Raw genomic sequence first — 19,728 nt, forward strand, 5'->3', positions numbered from 1 at the left:
CTTTTAGCTATTTGAATGCACATGCGCCGATGTAGAGTGCTTCCGGAAACTCGTTATAATGAAATCTTTTCTATACAGAGAAAACAGCTGTTTCCCAAAGTATTTCCAGACCGTTATAAAAGCCCAAGTATCAGCACTGTTCCAGCAGAGACTTGATCTTGTGATTTAAGTAACAACACCAAGATGTGGAAAATTTCTTTGCTTTTGGGTGAGAATCTAGGAGTTGAGTACACAGAGAAGTTTCTAACATATTCAAGTCCTAGCTATTGGTTGCATTTGCGTGGCTAGCCAGGAGACGACGGTCTCCCCGCGCAACCGTGACATTTGCCGACGCCAGAACACCAGATGTGTACGCAATCAGGAGCGACTGGGAACTACCAACGATGTCACCACTGCCTTTAACAACCAGTGCCGAAGGAGTAACCGTTCTTGGAGCGAAGTCACCCGCTGCCAGTTGGCTGACGCGACCTGCCAATGTAAGAACTCGAATTATATGATTGTATAATGTATCTAAATTAAATATTTGTATGTATTTCCAGTGACTTTGGAGCGCTGTAGGACACTCTCCTGTAACAATGTGCGAAGAGCTCTTCAGTCTGGTCCAACGAATCCTACTCCTCGTACTCGCACCACACGCCGCCCGACGCGCACTCCCCGACCCACCCGTTCTTCTCGCCCCACGCGCACTCCTCGCACTCGTCGTCCTACCCGCACCACACGCAGACCTCCCACAGAGCCCGTCGAATAAAATACATGGTTTTGGAAACACAGGAAAACTCTCCACATGAATATCAATAAAAAACACTTCAATGCTCTCTAATATTTTGAGATTTTCTTGTCATTTAAGCAACATAGCCAAAAAATGCTGTTGGAAATGAAAATTGTTTGCCTGAAAGATTTTACATTCTTAAACACATATGTACTCACTCTTATTTGTGTATGTACGTGCACGAGCAGTTATTTGCACAAGTATTGCAGTGGGGGGTGAAGCAATACTGAAAAGTCCGAGCTTACAAGCTAAGGCCGCAAGCCGTTTTGATCGTAAGAGCGAGCGAGAGCCCACTCTAAGAGCGCTGTCGGAGAGCACTAACAGTACAGTAGACGGGTGCGCTACAGACTGTTAACCTGGGTGTTAACAGTGCTGCCGACTGCACAACTGAACAAATACCAATATGAATAGATTCATTTCGGTTAGTATAAAACTTCTTGTGTATTGTTCGATTTTTCTTACAAGATAAGCTATAAATAATATCTGCTTACTCAAGCTTGGTCACTATTTTTCGATGATAACTTAAATGCAAATTAATTCATTAATTATAAGCAGAATTTTCTCCATGAAAATGTTTTTTCATTTTCTTGGTTTGTGTTGCATGGCATACATCATTTTGGGATAAGCAATTTTCTACAAAAAAATATTAACATTCAGTCTCGCCTTCAAGATGGGAACAATAATTTCAAAATAAATGACAATATCTACAAGAAGGGGGTTGGGGGGTGGGGCGTTAACGAAAAATCATGCGAAGGGTAAACGAAAACAATAACGAAACGATGTAACCTAGAAACGAAAATGGGAATGGGAATGAATTGAAGGGCATTCCAACTACAATACTTATTCAACGAATCTTTCGACTCACTTATGAACTAAATTACTTATCGGATAGATACGTATTACATGGTACAACTAATTAGGTTTACAACTACCTCAATTGACTTAACTAACACACGACTCAATGTGAGTCAGAGAAGGAACTTTTTGCAACTGCTTCGCTTCGATTGGGTGCAAAATTGGGGGGGTCTCATTATCGTCGTAACATTTCCATGGACAGCAAGTAGATCATGGCAAATGATGGCACAGTTTGGGGTAATGGGGATGCTAGATTCTAGAACTTTTCATCGTCAATGTTGGTGCGGCAATTGTTGAGTGCCGATTGCCTTTTGAGTGTGCCCGTCTCGCAGTCATTGTATGTTTTGGCCAGCACCTTGGGCGTGTTGTTGTGGTGCATATTGTGGTTACGATTCAGTGTGCCATTCCCCACATTGCTGGTCTTGACGGGCATGCGGAAGCTGGACTGCCGCTTGGGCCGCTGATCATAGTACTGCTGGAAGAACACATTCATTAGACTCTAGACATTCTCTTTAGCTGTTGGCAAACTCACATCCTTGGTGGGCAGACTGGAATACTGATTGGGGTAGGTATCAAAGCTGGCTGTCGTTGTCGTTGTCTTGTTCAGCGCCTCCTCGGCACTCAGCAGGAAGCGCTGCTTCGTGTATCTATAGGTGGCCAGACAGCAGGCCACAGTTACCAGCACACAGACCGCAATCACAATGGGCAGCGTGGCGGCGGATGCCGTTTGCACTTCTGCAGAAAGGATACAAATAAAAGAAACAGATAAGCAAATGGAACGATTGAGCGAGCATTCAATCTGCGCACTTACCTCCACACTCATTGGGCATGCAGGCGGTCTTCTCGAACTCTGCACCACGGCACTCCACGTTTGTGGGCTGCTCCACTAAACAGCGACGATGCCGCAGACGTATGCCATCACTGGAGCACGTCGACCACTCACTCCAGGCACTCCAGCCAAGAAAATCTACAAAATGCCAAACAAAGGTTAAACTTGAGCGGGGTTTTGGGGGCAGGAAGAAACACGCACCTTCGCATGGCACCATCTCGCACTTTTGCTCGTCCAGGGAGCGACCCTTGCAGAGCCGCTCATGTCCGCCCAGGCAGCGACGCGTTCGCCTGCGCACTCCCAGGCCGCAGGTGACCGAACAGGCTGACCACTCCGACCAGCAGCCCCACTCATGCTCCAGCTCGTTGTCGATACTGTTGCTGGGCTGCAGATCGTCCGCGGGGCACTCCTGGAGATTGCAGGCACGACTCTGGATGCCACGACCTCGCTGACGCTGCTGTGTGCCGCCGCCGCAGCTGACGCTGCACGGAGACCAGTCTGAGTCCGTCTCTGCTGTCTCGACATGATCGCCATGCCGCTGGCAGCTTCCATCTTGGTGACAACTGCGCGACTCCTCCTTGGCCAGGCTGATGCGCACGGAGCTGGCGTCCGGGCTGGTGGCACGGCAGGCATAGCGATACCTCCGCTCCGTGTGGGACGAATCACTGGCGTTGCCCGCACTCCCAGTAGGCAGCGTTAGCCAGGGTGTCCAGGCGCTCAGCTTACGCACCTCCGAGCAGCTCTGCATGTTGCAGTCCTCGTAGTCCAGGCGGCAGCCGGGGCAGTCGAGGCCGCCGTTCAGGGGCGTGGGATCGTTGCACTCGCGACGTCGCATGCGGAAGCCACCGCCGCACTGGGCACTGCACTCGCTCCACTCGCCCCAGGGTCCCCAGCCACCGTCCACGGATGGAGGCTTGGGCACCGGGCAGGGCGGCAGGTGACGGCAATACATCTCCGATTGCTCCGATCCCACACAGGTGCGTCCACCGTGGGCGGGTCTGGGATTGCCGCAGGTTCGGCGACGAATCTTCACCGCAATGCCGCAGGTCTGGGAGCACTGCGACCAGGCGGACCACTCCGTCCAGCCACCGTGTTGGGTGCAGTTCGTCACTTGCGTGCTGATGCCCTTACAGGTGGCGCCGCCATGCTGTGGCTGCGGATTGTTGCAGCTCCTGTCGCGGCACAAGCAGTTGCTGTCCGTCTCCTCGTGCTGCTGGCAAACGTTCCACGGATTCCATGCCGACCAGCCGCCGTCAATGGGCGCATTCAGCACTGGACATGTGAGCTGCGGTGCCTGCTGCCAGTGCTGGAAGCCAGAGGAGTCGCGGGGCTGGGGCATGCAGCGCTCAACCAGCTCATTCCAACCGCAATACGGATCCATGGCATTGAGGCAGCTGGACTGTGACACATGGCGACTGCAGCGCTGTGCGGGCACCCGGGTCAAGGCCAGATCTGTGCCCAGATAGAGCGAGTCGCTGACCTTCAAGTAGGCCATGTTGAGGAGCGTACTGCTGCCGGTGTCATCCGCTTGCCAGAGCTCCACCAGACAGGTCTGTGTCCCACCATTCACGTACTTAACCGACAGCTTCTTGATGTGATTCCCACTGCTGGCCACGAAGAGGACATGAATCTGTTCCGTTTTGGTGTTCAGTATGTCGAGGGCTATGCGCCCGAACTGCTCCAGCTTCGAGTGATATAGCGGCTGTGCGCCAATGGGCTGAACAGCCTGATCCATCAGTTGGTAGCGTGAACTCTCCAGCAAGTGGCCAAAGCCGGTGGTGCCACCCGCGCACTGGAACTGACTCCGTTGTGGCGTGTTGACCGTGGTCCAGGCAGCGTCCGCATGTTCCTGGTGCTTGAAGGCCCCATCGAAGGCTTCGTTGATTGAGCTGAGATTGAAGGCGCACACAGCGGATCCATAGATGCTTGAGCTGTGAATGGGGGGAATCGTTTGTTAGTTCTCTCTAGAGACTCTCCGAAAAGAATTGTGAGACTCACCCCGAGGTGCGGAAGGTGGCATAGAGCACATGCTCGGACTCTGCATAGGTCATGCCCTGCACCTCATCGAAGTAGTAAGGATATTCGCCGGGCAGCGAGCAATTGAGTCGCGCCTTCAGGAACGATGTCCAATTGTCACGCAGCAGCTGGCCGCCTCCAGCATCGTTCTTGCAGACCCTGGCAATGCGTGAATAAATTGCCTAGAGGAAGAACAGGAAACAGAGTTTAGATGGGGTTCATTATACTCGGACAGAGCTCCTCGTCTTACCTTGCCGCATGTCATGTGCTCGGCAGCCGATTCCCTCAGCAGAAAGTAGACAAAGTTTCCAGCCTCGAAGCTGCCCACAAACTGTGCTCCGTTGAGCCAATTATTGTTGTACTGCTTGGTGCGAAGGAAGCGCTGGAAATGAAAGAGGAAACAGTGAAAAAAGGATCATCTCTTGAGGGGAGGAAGCTTTACCTTGTTGGACTGCAATCCCGTGCGAAGGATGGCCACATCGCTGCCTGAAAAGTCCGTGGCTGTGGCCACAAACATATTCCCATTCGACTGCAGCAGGCTGGTGCTGTTCGCCTGCGGATGAAAGGGGCACTTGACCACGCCGCTGTCCACGCTGCTCACAGTGAGGTTCTCCATCTGCAAATGGGAAAGGGAAAGGGAGTGGAGCTCGTTTAGTGGCTGCTGCTGCTGGATGTTGGTGGACTGTCACTTGGTGTCGCCACAACGACCACTCTGCCACAACTCACCTGGCGCCACGAACAACTCGGCTGGAAGGCGTTCGTCCCACACGCGTACAGTTGGTTCTCACCGTAGCTGTGGAGCACGCGCACAAAGTTGCGACACCATCGCTCCGACTGGCCTTTTGCCTGGCACATGGCTATCTGCGACGGTGTCGCCTCCCAGCTGGCGCGCTCCAGTGGCTCCAGATCGAAAGACATGCGGTACAAGGTGTCTCTGCAAAGAGTCACGATAAAATGTTGTCTGAATAATCGAGAATAAGGGGTGGGGAGAATGTAATAGGCAGTAACAGTAACAGTTAGAGAGAGAGACAGCCCACAATTGTTAACAAATAAGACAGACTCCGGCATCGGCTGGCTTGGCTTAGGCTTGAAGGCATCAGCTGTCATAATTTTTGAACTGGTTGGCCGCCAGTGCATTGAACTGCAAGGCAAACTGGTAAGGAAAACTTGGCCTGGTCCGGCTACAGCCCAAGCACAGTGGTGCCAAAGTTGGCAAAGTCTTTGTGGGCGCATAGACGAGGTCTAAGCATCGATAAGATAGTTTCCATGACAGCTTTTCGATACATGCACTTGACATGTATGTTGTTTTCCTCGATTCTCTGGCATTCTCTTTGCTCTAACCACTGTGCTGCTGGCCATTTCCAAGAGAACAACCACTGTACTACGCTACGCGCATTTCGTGAAACGAACACGAAGATCAATAGATCAAGTGCACATTCGAATGCGCGAGAGGCAATCGTTAAATGGTTACATCTCAAGCGGCATTTGGTATCTGGAGAATGGACAGTTGCAATTGAGGAGTGCGGAATGCAGAACGCCGCCTTGCTTGGGCTTGAGAAGGAATGCCGCCGACTAGACGTCGCCATAAAGCCCAACTAGTCGCCAACAGAGAAATACTCGTACTAGACACTACTCACTGCAGTCGCTGTCTCTCGGCCCACAGTCATCTAATGGGCGGTTGACGCTGTTTAGCGGCCTTAGGATATAAATTGAATCCAGTGTGTTGGGCAAGCGATCGCCAAAGCTGTCGTCAGCCAGCTCTTTCGCCCATTATCAATCAGTCATATTGCAGCTGGCGCAATGGCGCGTGGCAGTCCGATCTCCGATCCCCGATCCCCGATCTCCGATCCACGATCAGGTGGTAACCTGAGGCCGGCCACTGCGTGTGCGACTTAAGCGGTACGTGATGAGGTAATAAACTTGCCAACATTTGCAAAGTCGAACGCAAAAAAAACACAAAACTTGACTCAAGCATCGACAGACGACAACCAACGCCCTTCGCGTGCTCCCCAACGAAACAACCAAAAGAGCAGCTGTCATCAGACTTAAGCCTAAAGGTGTCCCGCAAGTCGGACTGCCGGCAGATGCAACTTTAAAGGGTGCTCCTTGAATGCTTCATATTTTAATTAAGAACTTCAATTATCTTTTTATAGATTGAAAGCTGACATGAATACCACTTGAAGGTGTTTCGGTTTATCAGAAGGATGGTGCCTGGCCTGCCATTTATTGACCAGAGTAAAGCCAGTTGGCTAATGGACTATGTCAATATATGGACATATAAATGCATAAGACCCTCGTAATTCTTGGCATTCAACAACAAGCGACACTTACAATTGCATCTATCTTTAAGGCCCCTTAAAGCAAACATTAATCTATGGGTATCTGGACTGGGAAGTTGAATGACTTTAGTGCTTGCCTTCTTGACAAAATACGCCTCAAACTAATGTACATGACGTGACAACTGTCGCGTAAAACAAAACAAAATATAGCAAAAGGTGCAAAGTAAAGTGCAAAATGGGAATGGCAATGGGGGGGGAAAACCAAAATTCCCGCCCAGACTTAACGGCTGCAAAATTAATTATTTGTGCTGATTGTGTACTCGCACTCATACTATAGCGTGTGTGTGTGTACACTGTACAAGTGCCGTCTTAACGGTGTGATTACATTTGCAATGCCAACTTATGGCAGAGAGCGTGAACAAAAAAACAAAATATGTCACACCTTTACGAGTGCTCACAAGTTGCCAAGTTATCTTTCAGAAGAAGAAGAACCATCGATAAATCAGATATAGAATCGCATAATATCCACATGAGTATGAAGTTCAAAGCATTAACATTCCATGTTGCGAATGCCGCTACAATTGTCAGTGTTGCAAAACGTTGCAACTTGAATTTTCATGCCAAATATTCACACCATTCCCATGCTGTCTCTGGCCTACAAGTTCAATGTGCTCATTCTTTTTTCACAAAACTTCAACAACAGCAAAAGCAGCAAGAGCAGCAGCAGCACCCAAAGCAGATAAGCAACGGCCTTGCCAATTAGCATTGCTTTTCAGTAACTTCTCCCTCGCTCCCTCCTCTCCGCCTAACTGTCGTCGTTGCTTGTACCTTTCGTCTCACTTTGCTGCCAGCAAATATTCTGTTTAGGTGAGGTGTGAAAAAAGAGTACGAAGATACACATGTTTCGCTATCTTCTTTAGTTACTTCTTATCTTATTTGCCATTTGTTTTTGTTTTGTTGGATGTTCATAGTTAATTTGTTCTCTTTTCACCTGCGGCACCAGGGCTATCTAAGCGGGGCGCGTGTGTGCAAATATTCCTTATGCGCATGTGTGTGTGTGTGTGTTCCCTTGTGATTGCTCAGGGGTGCGCCTGGGGTGTGAGGTGCGCTCTCCTCGTGGATGCCAAACAGAATTTATCGCACCTGAACTTAAGCACGTAAGCAGAAGATACTAATTTGGTAATCAATCAGCAGTGAAAAATTTGTGTGCAGAAATCATTTAAAGAAACTTAAATACATGCATGGGAAATTAATCGCCATTCAAATGGAAGCGAACAATCAAGCAAAACGGCTTAAGTCCAAGACAAACTGTAACACATTTGCATCATCGACAGCATCCACACACAAGCACACAAATATGATCCACATTTGTAGTGGATTGTGTCTGTGTCTGAGCATTACAATTTTCGCATATTTCGCACACCTTGCACCAGCGCCAGCGCCTGCGACTGCGCCTGCGCCATCAACTTTTATTTGAGCGACAAACGCGACAAGATAACAAAAAGGCCTTTTTGTAAGCGCAGCGCACAAGTGGAGTTGTAGTTGTAGTTGGAGCTAGGGGTCCCGCCGCCGCCTGCCGCCTCTCGTCTGTCGTTTGTCGTTTGTCCGGCAAAGCTGTTGCTCAAGTACCTGCCAACGCCGCCGCCGTCGCCAGGTTGAGCCGACGCGTGGGCGTTCGGTCTAGCTCCAGCGCCTGCTTGGCGGCAGCCCGAGGCGGTGTACAAACACACACACACACACACACACATATATATGGGTTACTTGTAATTAAAATTGCCGTTGCACTGTCTGCTGCTAATCTCTGTTAAAACTGCAGCAGTTATTTTATATATTTTTTTACCACTGAGCTCTGCCTACGCTGCCGCATTCCTGGGCTCTCAATCTCAATCGGGATATCTGTGTGTCAGTCTGGGGTGGGCAGGGGGAGCTGCTTAAGAGTCGCAGACTCTACATTTTGTTGCCGAGTTTTTAATAGAAATATGCAAAATGTTTGTCGGCCCTCTGCCCCGCCGCCAAGCCACCTGCTTGTTGTGTGGGGGCTCAAGAGGCTGCGTTTTGGGTGCTCTGGTGCAACATGGCTTGATTAATTTTGATTTCAATTTCGTTGTCCGTGTGAGTTCCAGTAGCCACAAAAGTTGACGTTGACTGCCGCTGCCCCCCACCCTGCCCACTGCTCAGCCTCTTTAAAGCTCTCTTGGCGGCTGTCACAGGTGAAATAGTTGTACATATTTGCTATCTGCTACTATAGAATCTGAGATATAAGATATTTGAGCATTTGCTACGATAATTAATCTACTTTTAATGGGGATCCATCGCTAGGATTGGTATTAGGTAGAAAAATGGTATTAGGTAGAATATCCTGCCTCATAATGCCTCATTTCTCCCAAAATTCCATCCACGTATGGCTAATGTTTCCTGTTTATACACACAACATTTTGTTTAGTCATACATAATGTATCGTTCGGTATCGTGTAAACATTTGAAATGCTTCCCAGCAGGTCATTTGCATGCTCCATTTGCGACAAGCCAAAACAGCGTTTAAACGACCCTCCGAAAAGTAATAAATACATATAATATACGGTATATGCATGTGTGTTTATGTACTTAAACTACATAAATGTATATATAGGAAATTACAAAAAGGTTGCTGCTGGTCTGGTCGAGCCAACGAAAGCGAAAACAAAACTGGCATATTATTTTAATGCAGTCTGTATCAAATTTCGGCCAGTTGCATGGAGGGACCTGATCCCAGTGCACTCCACCATCGACTCCTCCTCTCTGCCTCCTGCTGCCGCTCTCTGCTCATGACACTCGTCATGGGACACGGACAAGTAAACTCGAGGAGTCCCATTCCCATTCCCAGTCCCATTTGCAGTTCCATTCTCCCTCCACCTCCGCCCAACAAATGCAGGCGGCGAGTAGTAGCTACAGGCGGCCCCTGTAATCCGAGCCAGCAGTCGTGTCAAGTGTGTCTGCAGGCCAGACAAGGAGCATGCACTCATAGCCATACAGAGACCATCTTTTGAGGCAAGCAAATACACACACCAAGCACACAGAAATCAAATAAAACGATATTACAAATGCACATCTCTAGTTTAGGTTAACTTTTGTACGAGCGGTTATTACTTGTGGTTTAGTGGCGAAACTCCGAGGGTCAGTCGGTGGCTTTCATACTGTGTGCTTGAGGGTCTTCAAGCCACAACACTATCTAAAAATGCTTTTATTAGAGATACAAAAACAGCATAAAACAAAAAAAAGCTTTGACAACTTTCTCAATATCAAAGCTTTGGTTCTCCTACAGCTACTGCTGCTGCAATCGCAAAACCCCGTCTAGTCCCTTTGATTAGTGGGCTTTATCACCTAAGCCTACACATTATATGAAAATAAATTACACTTTATGTGGTTCATAAAGCCCACTTGCCTATCTGCCCACCTACTTAGGCGCGTATGGGCCCAGCCACACAGACACACAATCTCCATGCTCCACAAATGGAGCAGCTGCCCTTCGTTATAAGCAGAGTCTCTTATGTATAGTTTGTACATATGCTACAAGTATCTCTCTGAACACTCTTATCAGCCTATCTCAGCCAACACATGTCAAGTGGGGAGGGAGGAGACCATAATTCAAAGCCTTGTAAAATAAAAAAGATGGTAAGAAGAGGTCTAAAAATAATAAGTAATAGCTAATCAAAAAATAAAAGAATCAAGTATAAAGAGACCACAGAGAGACAAATGATGGACGACATGTGGAAGGTGGCAGCATGCATGATAAACGACTTCCCCATCATGTCAGCAATGGGTTAAGACTCCGTCGCTATGTGCGTGAGTTTATCAGCACTCGGCATAGGCTCTCTCTGTGTGTGTGTCTTATCGTGTTTTGTTCTCCAAATGGGACAGCAAGAGAGGTGCAACAGGAGAAACAAACTTCAAAACTGTGTTGAGTTCTCAGCGCGCGTAAATGAAAAGCAAAGAAATGTACTCCTACTCGTAGTATATTAAATTGCTCAGCAAATAGGCAGAGACTCACTCGTACCCTCTCTCTGTCGCATTATTTGGTTACGTTATTTCTTTTCTCTTCGTTTTCGTTTTCTTATTCTTATTTTTACACTTAATTATCTTTATTTATTCCCTTTAGCCACCATCCCACAGCAGGTACTCGAGATAAAGTTCTCGAGTCCGAGAGGTTTGGTTTTTATTGTTTTTCGTGTAGCTAGTGGCTGATGTGTTCAAGATTTTGATAAAGCACTTTCGATTTTATACTGCCCAATGTACTTGCCTACCATATGTAGGCCTCTCTCTCTCTCTCTCTCTTGGAACTTGCGCAACAGTGTGGCAGGTAACCCAGTAGGAGAAGCAGAGCATTAACAATATCAGTTCCCCGTAGTTTTCTGCGGTTTTTGTTTAACTTTATGCAATAATTTACTCTGCAGATTAGGACCCGGTAAATATACATTTTTGGGGATGTTTTTTTCCAAGTTATGACCCACTTATCGGGCGCGTCTAGTCACAGTCCCTATATACAGTCATGGTCTTAACAGTGACTCAATTTACCGGAAACCAATTCTAATAACATAAGACTCGGGGGGATTCTTACCTGGCACCGACAATAACTTGGCTCCTGGCCACATCGAATAGCAATTCTGAATACCAAGTCGTTTCGGGATCGTAAAATCGTTTAGCAGTTGACATTAAATCTGAAAAGAAGGAAGAAATATGTATGAAAAATAGCTTCGAGTAGTGGGAGAGTTATTATTTATTCCATGCATAAATAAATATTGTATAATATTTCACTTTTATTGAAGGGCTCTGGTCTCATTTATTATAAACAAAGACTCTGGAGACTCTGCAAGTTTCCATGGAACTTGAAAGCAGTATAAACACCAACAACACAAAATTAAAATCATTGTCAACAAAACTCTGGAGCTGAGTTTGCATTTCAAGACGTATTCCATTGCAAAAACGCAGAAAAAAGGGCAAATATTTGACATTAAAAAAACACTCAGCCCTTTTTCTGATTAAACGCGAGAGATACTCCGAAATGGGGCTATGCTGAGAGCAAGATTACATGCCGGATAAACAAACGGACAGAGTACAGGTGGCACGGTACAGAACTCTGACAGATATCAACCCAATTTACAAGAAGTACTCAAGTGGCTGGCTGGCTGCCCTTTGATTGATTCGATTCGCTGGCAATTGACACAGTTTTTCGTTACAATTTTTGATAGCCCTCCCCCCTTGATAGTCTTACCTTGATATGAGATATATCGCGAATCGTTTTCCAGCAACTCAAAGTTCGCTTGCGTGTTGTAACTGCTGCTGCTGCTGCTGCTGCTGCTGCGGCCCATCATCAGGGCCGTCGAAAACTGTGGGCCTTGCACGGCTAAGAGGGAAAGTAATGGTAGCACTAGGGCCCCATAATGGTGGGACATTTTTGGAAATTTTAGAATTAACATGCTGCAAAGAAAGATAACAGAATAAATCATTAACAACATTTCCTCAAAATGCCTAAAATTTAAATAAACAACAAAAGAAACGTTGATAACATTTGTATACTCGATCGATCGATGGAACGGAGGAACTTACTTCCCATAGAGTCACGTAGCATACAAAATATGTAGATTATATTTATTTTTTTGATTCCATTCAACTTGTCTGGCAAGCATCAACAGATTGGTAGTATTTTTTGTATTATAAGCAGCATGTGCTGGTTGATAAGTAGATGGACGGATTGGAGCGCGTCTTTCCGATGATCATTTCAGGGCACAACACAACACCAGACACACACACAACACAATTTCGAATCAATTCTTTGATCGTTTCTTGTAGAATTTTCAATTTGCTGCGACAGTGGAGATGGAGATGAAGATGAAAAGCGAGGTTTCCATTATGATTAGTTTAGGTAAAAAAACATTGACAACTGCCAGCCACAGATAGATAGACACACACAGAGCCGGAGATGGAGATACGAGACGGGTTTTTATTTCTTCTATTTTCTCCTACACTGCTTCTGAGTTCAGAGTCGCGTCGCGAGCCGAAGCGGATACGAAAGACGAAGTTGTTGGCAGTGCGGAGAGTCGGAACGAAGTGAGCGTCAGAGCAGCCAGAGACTGGCGGCCAGGCCGATGATAATGGACAATGACATGGCCGAAGAGAGGCAACAAAACGAACACAGAAACGTGAGAGAAAAGAGAGAGAGGCAAACACAACACAGCACAGGCGAAAGAGCATAGCAAAGCAAAGGCGAAACAAGCTGCTTTCTGCCCACGAAGACGCCGACGCCGACGCCGACGACGACACTGATGAGAGAGAAGAACCGGCTTCGGGTTAAGCTTCGGCTTGGTTTTGAGTTGGAGCTAGCTCCCCAGCCCCCCGACTACTGGGGCGCGGTTGCAAGCAGCAGCATAAGCAGAAGCAACAGGGTAGGTAGGGCGCCCATACATCATGCGACAACGACGACTCTTCAGAATCTTTAGGATCTGCAGCAGTTCTGTATTCTGCATTGAGGATCGGCCAAGAAAGACATAAAGGGAGCGAAAGAGAAAGAGAGAGAGAGATGAGACGGTCACTTGCTGTGTGTGTCTGTTGTGGTAGCCTGACAAATTGACATTGGCATTACGTCGCGTCGTCGGGGTTCTAGGTTCGAGGGCGCGTGATAGAGTCCAGACCAACTGATCCTATCTGGGTGGATCGTCGTTAATGGTTTTCGAAACATTAAAAACAAATCATAGAGAGAGGCACCCAACCAAATGATTATTAACCTCGTTTCTGATTACCAGCGGAAAAAATACAACCGGAAAGGCAATTGTAGGCGTAGACGCACCTAGTGGAGGCAGATGTCCGCCTAAGAGCGGAAGGTAGGGCCCGCCACTGGAGTGTCTGCTGGAATGGGATGAGCCACAGATTGAACGCAGCTTAAAGCTTATGCTAGCTTAAGACTCCATTCCCGTTCTTCTTTTGATAATCCTTTTCAAGGTTTCCATTTTAATGCTCAGACTTTAAGCGGGAGACTGCCGACCGTTGTCAACCTTGACTTCGAGTGTAAGTGTGAAAACACAGCTGGTGACGGTCCCAAGAACAAATAAAACAATCAAAAGTGCCGTCCAACTGCAACTGCAACACAATCCTAGGGAGTGCATTCAGTTCGGTTTTTGTTTATGCCACAGCACGAACACGAACACGAGCACGAGGGATACACAAACATTCGCGGACAGATGCGGACAGATACAAAGACCGACCAGAGACGCAACCCAAGAGGTTCAGTTCAGTGTGTGGGCAGCCAAACGGCAGTTGAACATTCGACATTAGCATAGTCATAGGCCCGAAACATTGCAGTCCATGACAATTTACGGGCTACCTAAGCCATTGTCCGGGATTTCTTGGCTAGCAGTTCAGACACACACTCACAAGAATACAGTGGCTAAATATGCTAATTTTTGTTGGCATCGAAACTAATTCCCAACTGGGAGGGAAACTGAGACTGAGACTGAGACTGAGACACCACAACTGATAATTTACAGCTTAAGTTTTCTACCGGCAATTGTAATGTTAATGTGGGACATCCACTCTCAGGTAGGTCGATCGATGTGCATTTCCTTTGTCTTGACATTATGTATCTCCCTGTCACTCACGGCTACTGTGAGTCACTTGCCAAAAAGGAAGGAAGTGGAAGCGTACTGTGTACTGTGTCCTTACCGACTGCAAATCCTTCTCCCACTCCTATCTCTTATCCTCTCTTCCGCTGCATTTTATGGTTTTCACCTGTCAATATTGTTATTAACCCACAAAGAGTTCCATTTATGTAGTTTTTGGTAACAGATAGGAGAGAGTGGCAGAGGGGCAGATTGACAGTCAGTTTGTTCAGTTGTTTCGTTTGTCAATATTTGCAGTTGACATTTGTTTGAACCCCAAAAATGAATTACTACTGGTAGTGCAGGAGATAACCAAAAAAAGAGATGGGCTATGTCATAGATTATCGAATATTTGGGAACCCTTTTGAGATAATAAAATCATTTTTGGGGCTATGAAATATTTATGAATTGTTTAATTGTTATGTGGCACCATAGGCATTTCGTTGTTCTCCTTTTCCCTGGCTTTACTTTCACCCAGAAATCTAATCTTATGCAGAAATATCCACCAATTAAATTTAAATTATCCAACTAGCTAAATGAGCAATCTTTGTTATGGTTTGGAAAGCCCAAAACACTTTAAATGATTTTACACCACAACCCAAAATGAAACCACAGGAAGTCCAGCCAGTTTCGAGCACTAACAATTTTACGCTCAGCCAATAAATTCATATAAAATTTAGAATGGAAATGGGAAAGACTGCAGAAATGTGTATGTTAATGTATGAGGTCCAATCAAGCTGATCATCGATTGAGCATGCAAATTGAAAAGACCTTTAAACAGAATTGAAGCCAATGAAAGAATCGAATCGAACCGCATCGAATCCAAGTGCCAGAGAGACTCATTTCCACTGTGACTCGGACTGGGGCACGGTCTCTGAGTGCATTTCGATTTTGATTTTTGATGGGGGGACACAAGGCGAGTCATAAATTGCTGCCTCGTTGCTGCCTCAAACAATTCAAATGCGTTGGTGTGGCATAGTTAATTTTGTGGTGATTAAAATATGAGACCCAGACAGGGAGAGAGAGCGAAAAGAGGTATACAATATTTATGCTAAACAACTTTCCATGAAAAAGTCGTTAAATAAAGTAGAAATCTTCCATAAAATGCCACAAAATATTACCAATCAAAACATAAATTCTGTCACAAGAATTCAATTGCTGAAACTCGGAAAACTGAAAATTAAATCAGCTGCTGCTGCTGCTGCTGCTGCTGCTGCTGCCTAAAATTTATCTCTAGACAATCAAAATATGAGCTAGGGTTCAAGCTCAAGCCACGAAATGCTATTGAAAATATTTATGACACCCATTTGAGAGGCGATAACCAATAGAGGAGAGCAAGAGTCCACCACACACAAAACGAGCTCCAAAATCCGAAGGCGGCAATCGTTTGATTCCCGAAATTGAAACTACATTTTTCATTTGAAAATTGTGTAAATATTTCAAGTTGAAACAACAAAAAGTGTCGAAAATAAAATACATAAATCAAATATGGAAATGGCAGAGCAAAATGAACGAAATAACCAACTTGAAAGCGCAGTCATTAATTTCTGAAATAAATTAACGATTAAACACACATGACATAAGGGTGACCAAGGTGGACTTTCAATAGGTCTTACAAATATATATTTATTCTAGACAAAACAATTAACATGCTTCCCCTAGCACTCCCATAAATATGAAAATACCCTAAACATATCTGGCACCTGAATACCCCTAATCCAAATCATCAATTATCATATTTAACAGCTTTAAAACCATAGTTTCATTTAAATGACGATTTATTGTAATAAAACTAATTTATTATAATTTTTGTTGGTGTTTAACTTTTAACACAATTCCTACCGAAGGTGGGGATATTTCTATGCAAATGTCGGGTGGCTTTTGCATATTTTGCGTATTTATGAAAACATTTCGTATCCGAATAACCGAAATTCCACCTGCTGTGCGGCTCCTAATGATGTCAGTTTGGAAATTAAATATTCCAATCATGCTGCGAGAGCAGAGCCCAAACACTTTTCGTACTCCCCCCAAAACAAATGGAAATATTTCGCCTAGATTTATTGCCTTACTCGTAATGATCCATGAATGATTTCTATGAACATTTTATGTGGCTTTCGGGTTTGAGTTTTTGGGCCTGGGCTTAGGCTTTTGGCGAATTTAAAAATAACATGAAATTTGGAGCGAGCTGCCTGCTATATTTGGTAGCAAATCAATTTACAACTTTTCAGATTTCGCCTGTGGAATGGCATCGTTCTATCATGTTTTTTGTTTGTTTTTGTTTTGCTACAGACAGATTAATGAGCGGACTCTGTCGCTGTCTCTAGTGTCATTTCATGCCTTTCAGTTGTCAAATTAAGGCCCATGCAATATGTGCTTATTATTTAAGTACTCGCCGCACATACTTATTGTTAAACTGCGAATGTCGCCCGAGTCTCCATCTTAATGGCCTCCTCTTGACAGCTGCCCCACTACAATGGAAATTAGCCGTTGGATCTTTTTTAAAGTGCAAATTGGTCTCTCTCTCTCTCTCTCTCTCTCTCTCTCTCTGTCTCATGAGCTTCAAATGTTCTCAAGTGCCTGCCCACTCCCTTCCTCCACCTCGAGTGCCGAATGAGGCAATCGTCTATGAAACAGCCATCAAGAGTTGGAGAACCAAAGTTCTGTTGATGTTTTGTTGCAATTCCATATAAAGTCGGACACTTTCAATTATATTTCATAGCCACAATTCTCACTGAGAGTGTGTGTTTCTAAGAGCAGTTTCCATTTACGCTGAAACAACCTCTTTTAATTTGTGTACTGTCAAAATGATTAGAAACCAACTAGGCAAAACTGTTCAATGAAAGATTCTCGGAACGGATTCTCCCTGCTTTATGATCTTTCTTGTAAGATATTGATTGAGATAAATGCTGCTAAATAACTCCAGCGTATCCAGATAATAGAACAATAGAACGGAAGCTTTTTCCATTTGAAGTTGAAAGCAGAACGACAGTTTCCTTTAGCATGTGAAAGCGATAGAACCAGTCTCAGCTGTACTAAGATATCTCCATGCAATTCCCTTGTGGACACCTCTTTTTCACTATGCCAGTTGCCCCTTCTCCAACCGGTTAAAAACAGTAGCCTAGTCCCACATTTACAAGGGTCTTGGGCAATTGTTTGTGTATGTTTTAGCTGTAAAACAAGCAACAAGCAAAAGAAGACATTCCGGACAAGTTCCCCGATATTTCTAACAAAAAAGAGGACGTGCGGCCACACACGATGAAGACTTGGGCTTGCTCTCGTAAAAAGAAATTAGAGAAATTGTTGTAAAGGGAAATGGTAGAAAACTTTCAATCTATTCATGACTTTTACATTTTGTGGCTAATTGTGGCAATTGTCCGATAGCACCAAATATTGGGAAGAGTTTGGCTGTGGGTGTGGCTGGATAATCATCCAGAAGCCACAGAAATTTACATAAATTCATGTTGGATTGGCACACCTTACACAGACCAAACCGTGGCGGACCATGCCGGACCATGCCGGACCTTATCCGTTCATTGAATGTCTTCATTTCGGGTTAATTTCCAATGTTTCTTTGACTTTTGGCTTGTTGCTTTGGCTGTGGGTGTCGCCTCACACCAAAAGTGATATTTATGTGTGACAGTGAAAGCCATAGAAATATGACCGAGCATATAAATCAACCCGACCAGAATGCCCCTTGAGAGACGCTCCCCTTTTTTCGGTTGTCCGTTGTCGTCGTGGCGGTGGCTACGAGTATTGTTGCCTGCCCCAAAAGGATTAAATGCTCATAAATGGTCACCCGAGACGCGTGTGGTCTTTTATGCGCAGAGGGATAGGGTAGGGTAGGGTACTCCCAACACACACAATATATGAAATTGGAGAGTGGCTTATGAAAACTTGTTTCACAGCAAGTTCAAGCGTAGTTCCAATGAAATAAACTGAAGCAAGTTCAAGGAACATTTCTCACATACGCACAGACATATCTGCTGTTGTTATAAAGTTGTTTATATTCTACATAAATCAACAAATTTAACCCAATAATCTTATAAATATTTACCCCATCTTTTTAGCATGCAAACCTGTCTAAAAAACAGACTGACATTAGACAAGAACCTCCTCAACGAAAATATAGCATTTATCTTATAAATATTTACTCTCGACTGATCTCAGAGAATTCCAACTAACTCACGAGTCACTTTATGACAAATTCCTGTATACTCGAGAGGAATTTGTATTGCCATTTAGCACATTGACAGAGGAAACCACAAAAGGCCATTAAAATAATTTGAATAAATCAATGCGGGGAATAGAAAAACTTATTAATGTTTAGCCACTGCAAATCCCCTCCCAGCTATCAATAAGGCAAAAATACGATTCCGCTTCCCCATGAATAGTAGAATATTTCATTTACACGACGAACACACACGAATTCGATTGGAATCAATGGAAACAAATGAGTGAGACTTCGAACCGGAGGTGCGGATAATTTATTAATATGATTAGCATTGGCATTGGCATTGTCTTGGCTTGGCTTGGCTTGGCTTGGCTTTGGATCTAGTGGGTTTCCATTGTTTCCAAACACACAACATTGAAGGTGTGAAGAAACATAAACAGAGAGAATAACGAAATATGGAATATCTGTTATAAATCACGCTTAGAATATTGGAAAAGTAGGCTAGCAGTAGTGCATTATTAATACCCTTTTCTCATTCACTTACAAACATTTCGTTTAAACAACAATCGAAGTCTACAAAAATTATGCCCGTTGAAGACATTTTCCCCATTCTACCCCAAGAGGTAGTGGATTATCTGTTGGAACAAAAGCAGCAGGAGCAACAGCTGAGCGATGAGAAGAAAAAGCTCAAGGAGGGCATGTTGAAGCTCGAGGATCAGATTATGTTGCTCGACGGTCGCCAAGATGATGAGCTCTGCACGATAACCTCGGCCAATGTCTATCAAAAGAGCAACGTTGGTAACGTACGCGACATACTTGTTGTCCGCCTCTCCAAGTCAATGGATGAGTACCTCAAAGCTAATCGCAAGCTGCTCAAACTGCACCGTCAAATGCGAAAGGACAAAGAGATTGTTTACAACAAGTGGGGAAACAGATCCCGTGTTCAGCTGGTTTAGAACTTATTTGATATTTCAAAATTACTAAGATGGAAATTAAATTGATAGAAATTAACATAAAATAGTAATAAACAGACATCGTTCAGAAATATTTTTAAAGGGCAAATCATTGCTAAAATGAATTGCTTTTTAATGATAATTAATTCTTCTCTTCCAGCAGTGTTCTGTACTGTTCTCTGTTCAAATTTCCCACAAACGAACGGAAACTTAACGAATAATTGCCTG

At 45.0% G+C, this 19,728-nt stretch overlaps 3 protein-coding genes across 7 annotated transcripts in view; 2 read left to right on the forward strand and 1 right to left on the reverse strand.

Moving 5' to 3' along the window:
* Positions 1 to 99: 99 nt before the first annotated feature.
* Positions 100 to 820, forward strand: LOC117580475. Of its 2 annotated transcripts, none has more exons than XM_034267058.1 (3): positions 100 to 208; positions 264 to 476; positions 540 to 820. In XM_034267058.1, exons 1-3 carry the CDS (start codon positions 184 to 186, stop codon positions 746 to 748), a joined length of 447 nt encoding a protein of 148 aa, XP_034122949.1. In that variant the 5' UTR covers positions 100 to 183; the 3' UTR covers positions 749 to 820. The 2 variants fall into 2 exon arrangements, with proteins under 2 accessions (XP_034122949.1, XP_034122948.1); XM_034267057.1 differs by having other exon boundaries at positions 101 to 208; positions 258 to 476.
* Positions 821 to 1,185: 365 nt separating this feature from the next.
* The window catches only part of LOC117580452 (semaphorin-5A), a 37,416-nt gene continuing 18,873 nt past the window's right edge, over positions 1,186 to 19,728 (reverse strand). For 2 of the 4 annotated variants that reach the window (XM_034267018.1, XM_034267017.1), the window contains exons 3-12: positions 11,997 to 12,202; positions 11,343 to 11,442; positions 5,196 to 5,403; positions 4,912 to 5,085; positions 4,720 to 4,851; positions 4,452 to 4,651; positions 2,655 to 4,384; positions 2,436 to 2,591; positions 2,157 to 2,359; positions 1,186 to 2,099 (exon numbers count right to left, since the gene is read on the reverse strand). In XM_034267018.1, coding sequence (XP_034122909.1) covers positions 1,881 to 2,099; positions 2,157 to 2,359; positions 2,436 to 2,591; positions 2,655 to 4,384; positions 4,452 to 4,651; positions 4,720 to 4,851; positions 4,912 to 5,085; positions 5,196 to 5,403; positions 11,343 to 11,442; positions 11,997 to 12,201 — 3,327 coding nt within the window. In that variant the 5' untranslated portion in view covers position 12,202 and the 3' untranslated portion in view covers positions 1,186 to 1,880. Of the gene's footprint in view, positions 2,100 to 2,156; positions 2,360 to 2,435; positions 2,592 to 2,654; positions 4,385 to 4,451; positions 4,652 to 4,719; positions 4,852 to 4,911; positions 5,086 to 5,195; positions 5,404 to 11,342; positions 11,443 to 11,996; positions 12,203 to 12,331; positions 12,839 to 19,728 lie in introns of those variants that run through there. The other 2 variants (XM_034267019.1, XM_034267020.1) reach the window with 2 other exon arrangements.
* LOC117580478 lies at positions 19,102 to 19,592 on the forward strand. Its single transcript, XM_034267061.1, has one exon. The coding sequence runs from the start codon at positions 19,132 to 19,134 to the stop codon at positions 19,501 to 19,503; it is 372 nt and encodes a 123-aa protein (XP_034122952.1). The 5' UTR covers positions 19,102 to 19,131; the 3' UTR covers positions 19,504 to 19,592.

Source organism: Drosophila guanche, unplaced genomic scaffold (assembly GCF_900245975.1).
Source record: "Drosophila guanche unplaced genomic scaffold, DGUA_6, whole genome shotgun sequence".
In the NCBI taxonomy this organism is placed as follows: Eukaryota; Metazoa; Arthropoda; class Insecta; order Diptera; family Drosophilidae; genus Drosophila; species Drosophila guanche.

Bases quoted from the DNA above. Each gene is read 5' to 3' on its own strand.
- LOC117580475 (XM_034267057.1), top strand. From the start codon at position 184: ATGTGGAAAATTTCTTTGCTTTTGG. The intron at 209-257 runs GTGAGAATCTAG...AACATATTCAAG, and splicing joins GAAAATTTCTTTGCTTTTGG to TCCTAGCTATTGGTTGCATT. The intron at 477-539 runs GTAAGAACTCGA...ATGTATTTCCAG, and splicing joins GGCTGACGCGACCTGCCAAT to TGACTTTGGAGCGCTGTAGG.
- LOC117580478 (XM_034267061.1), top strand. From the start codon at position 19,132: ATGCCCGTTGAAGACATTTTCCCCATTCTACCCCAAGAGGTAGTGGAT.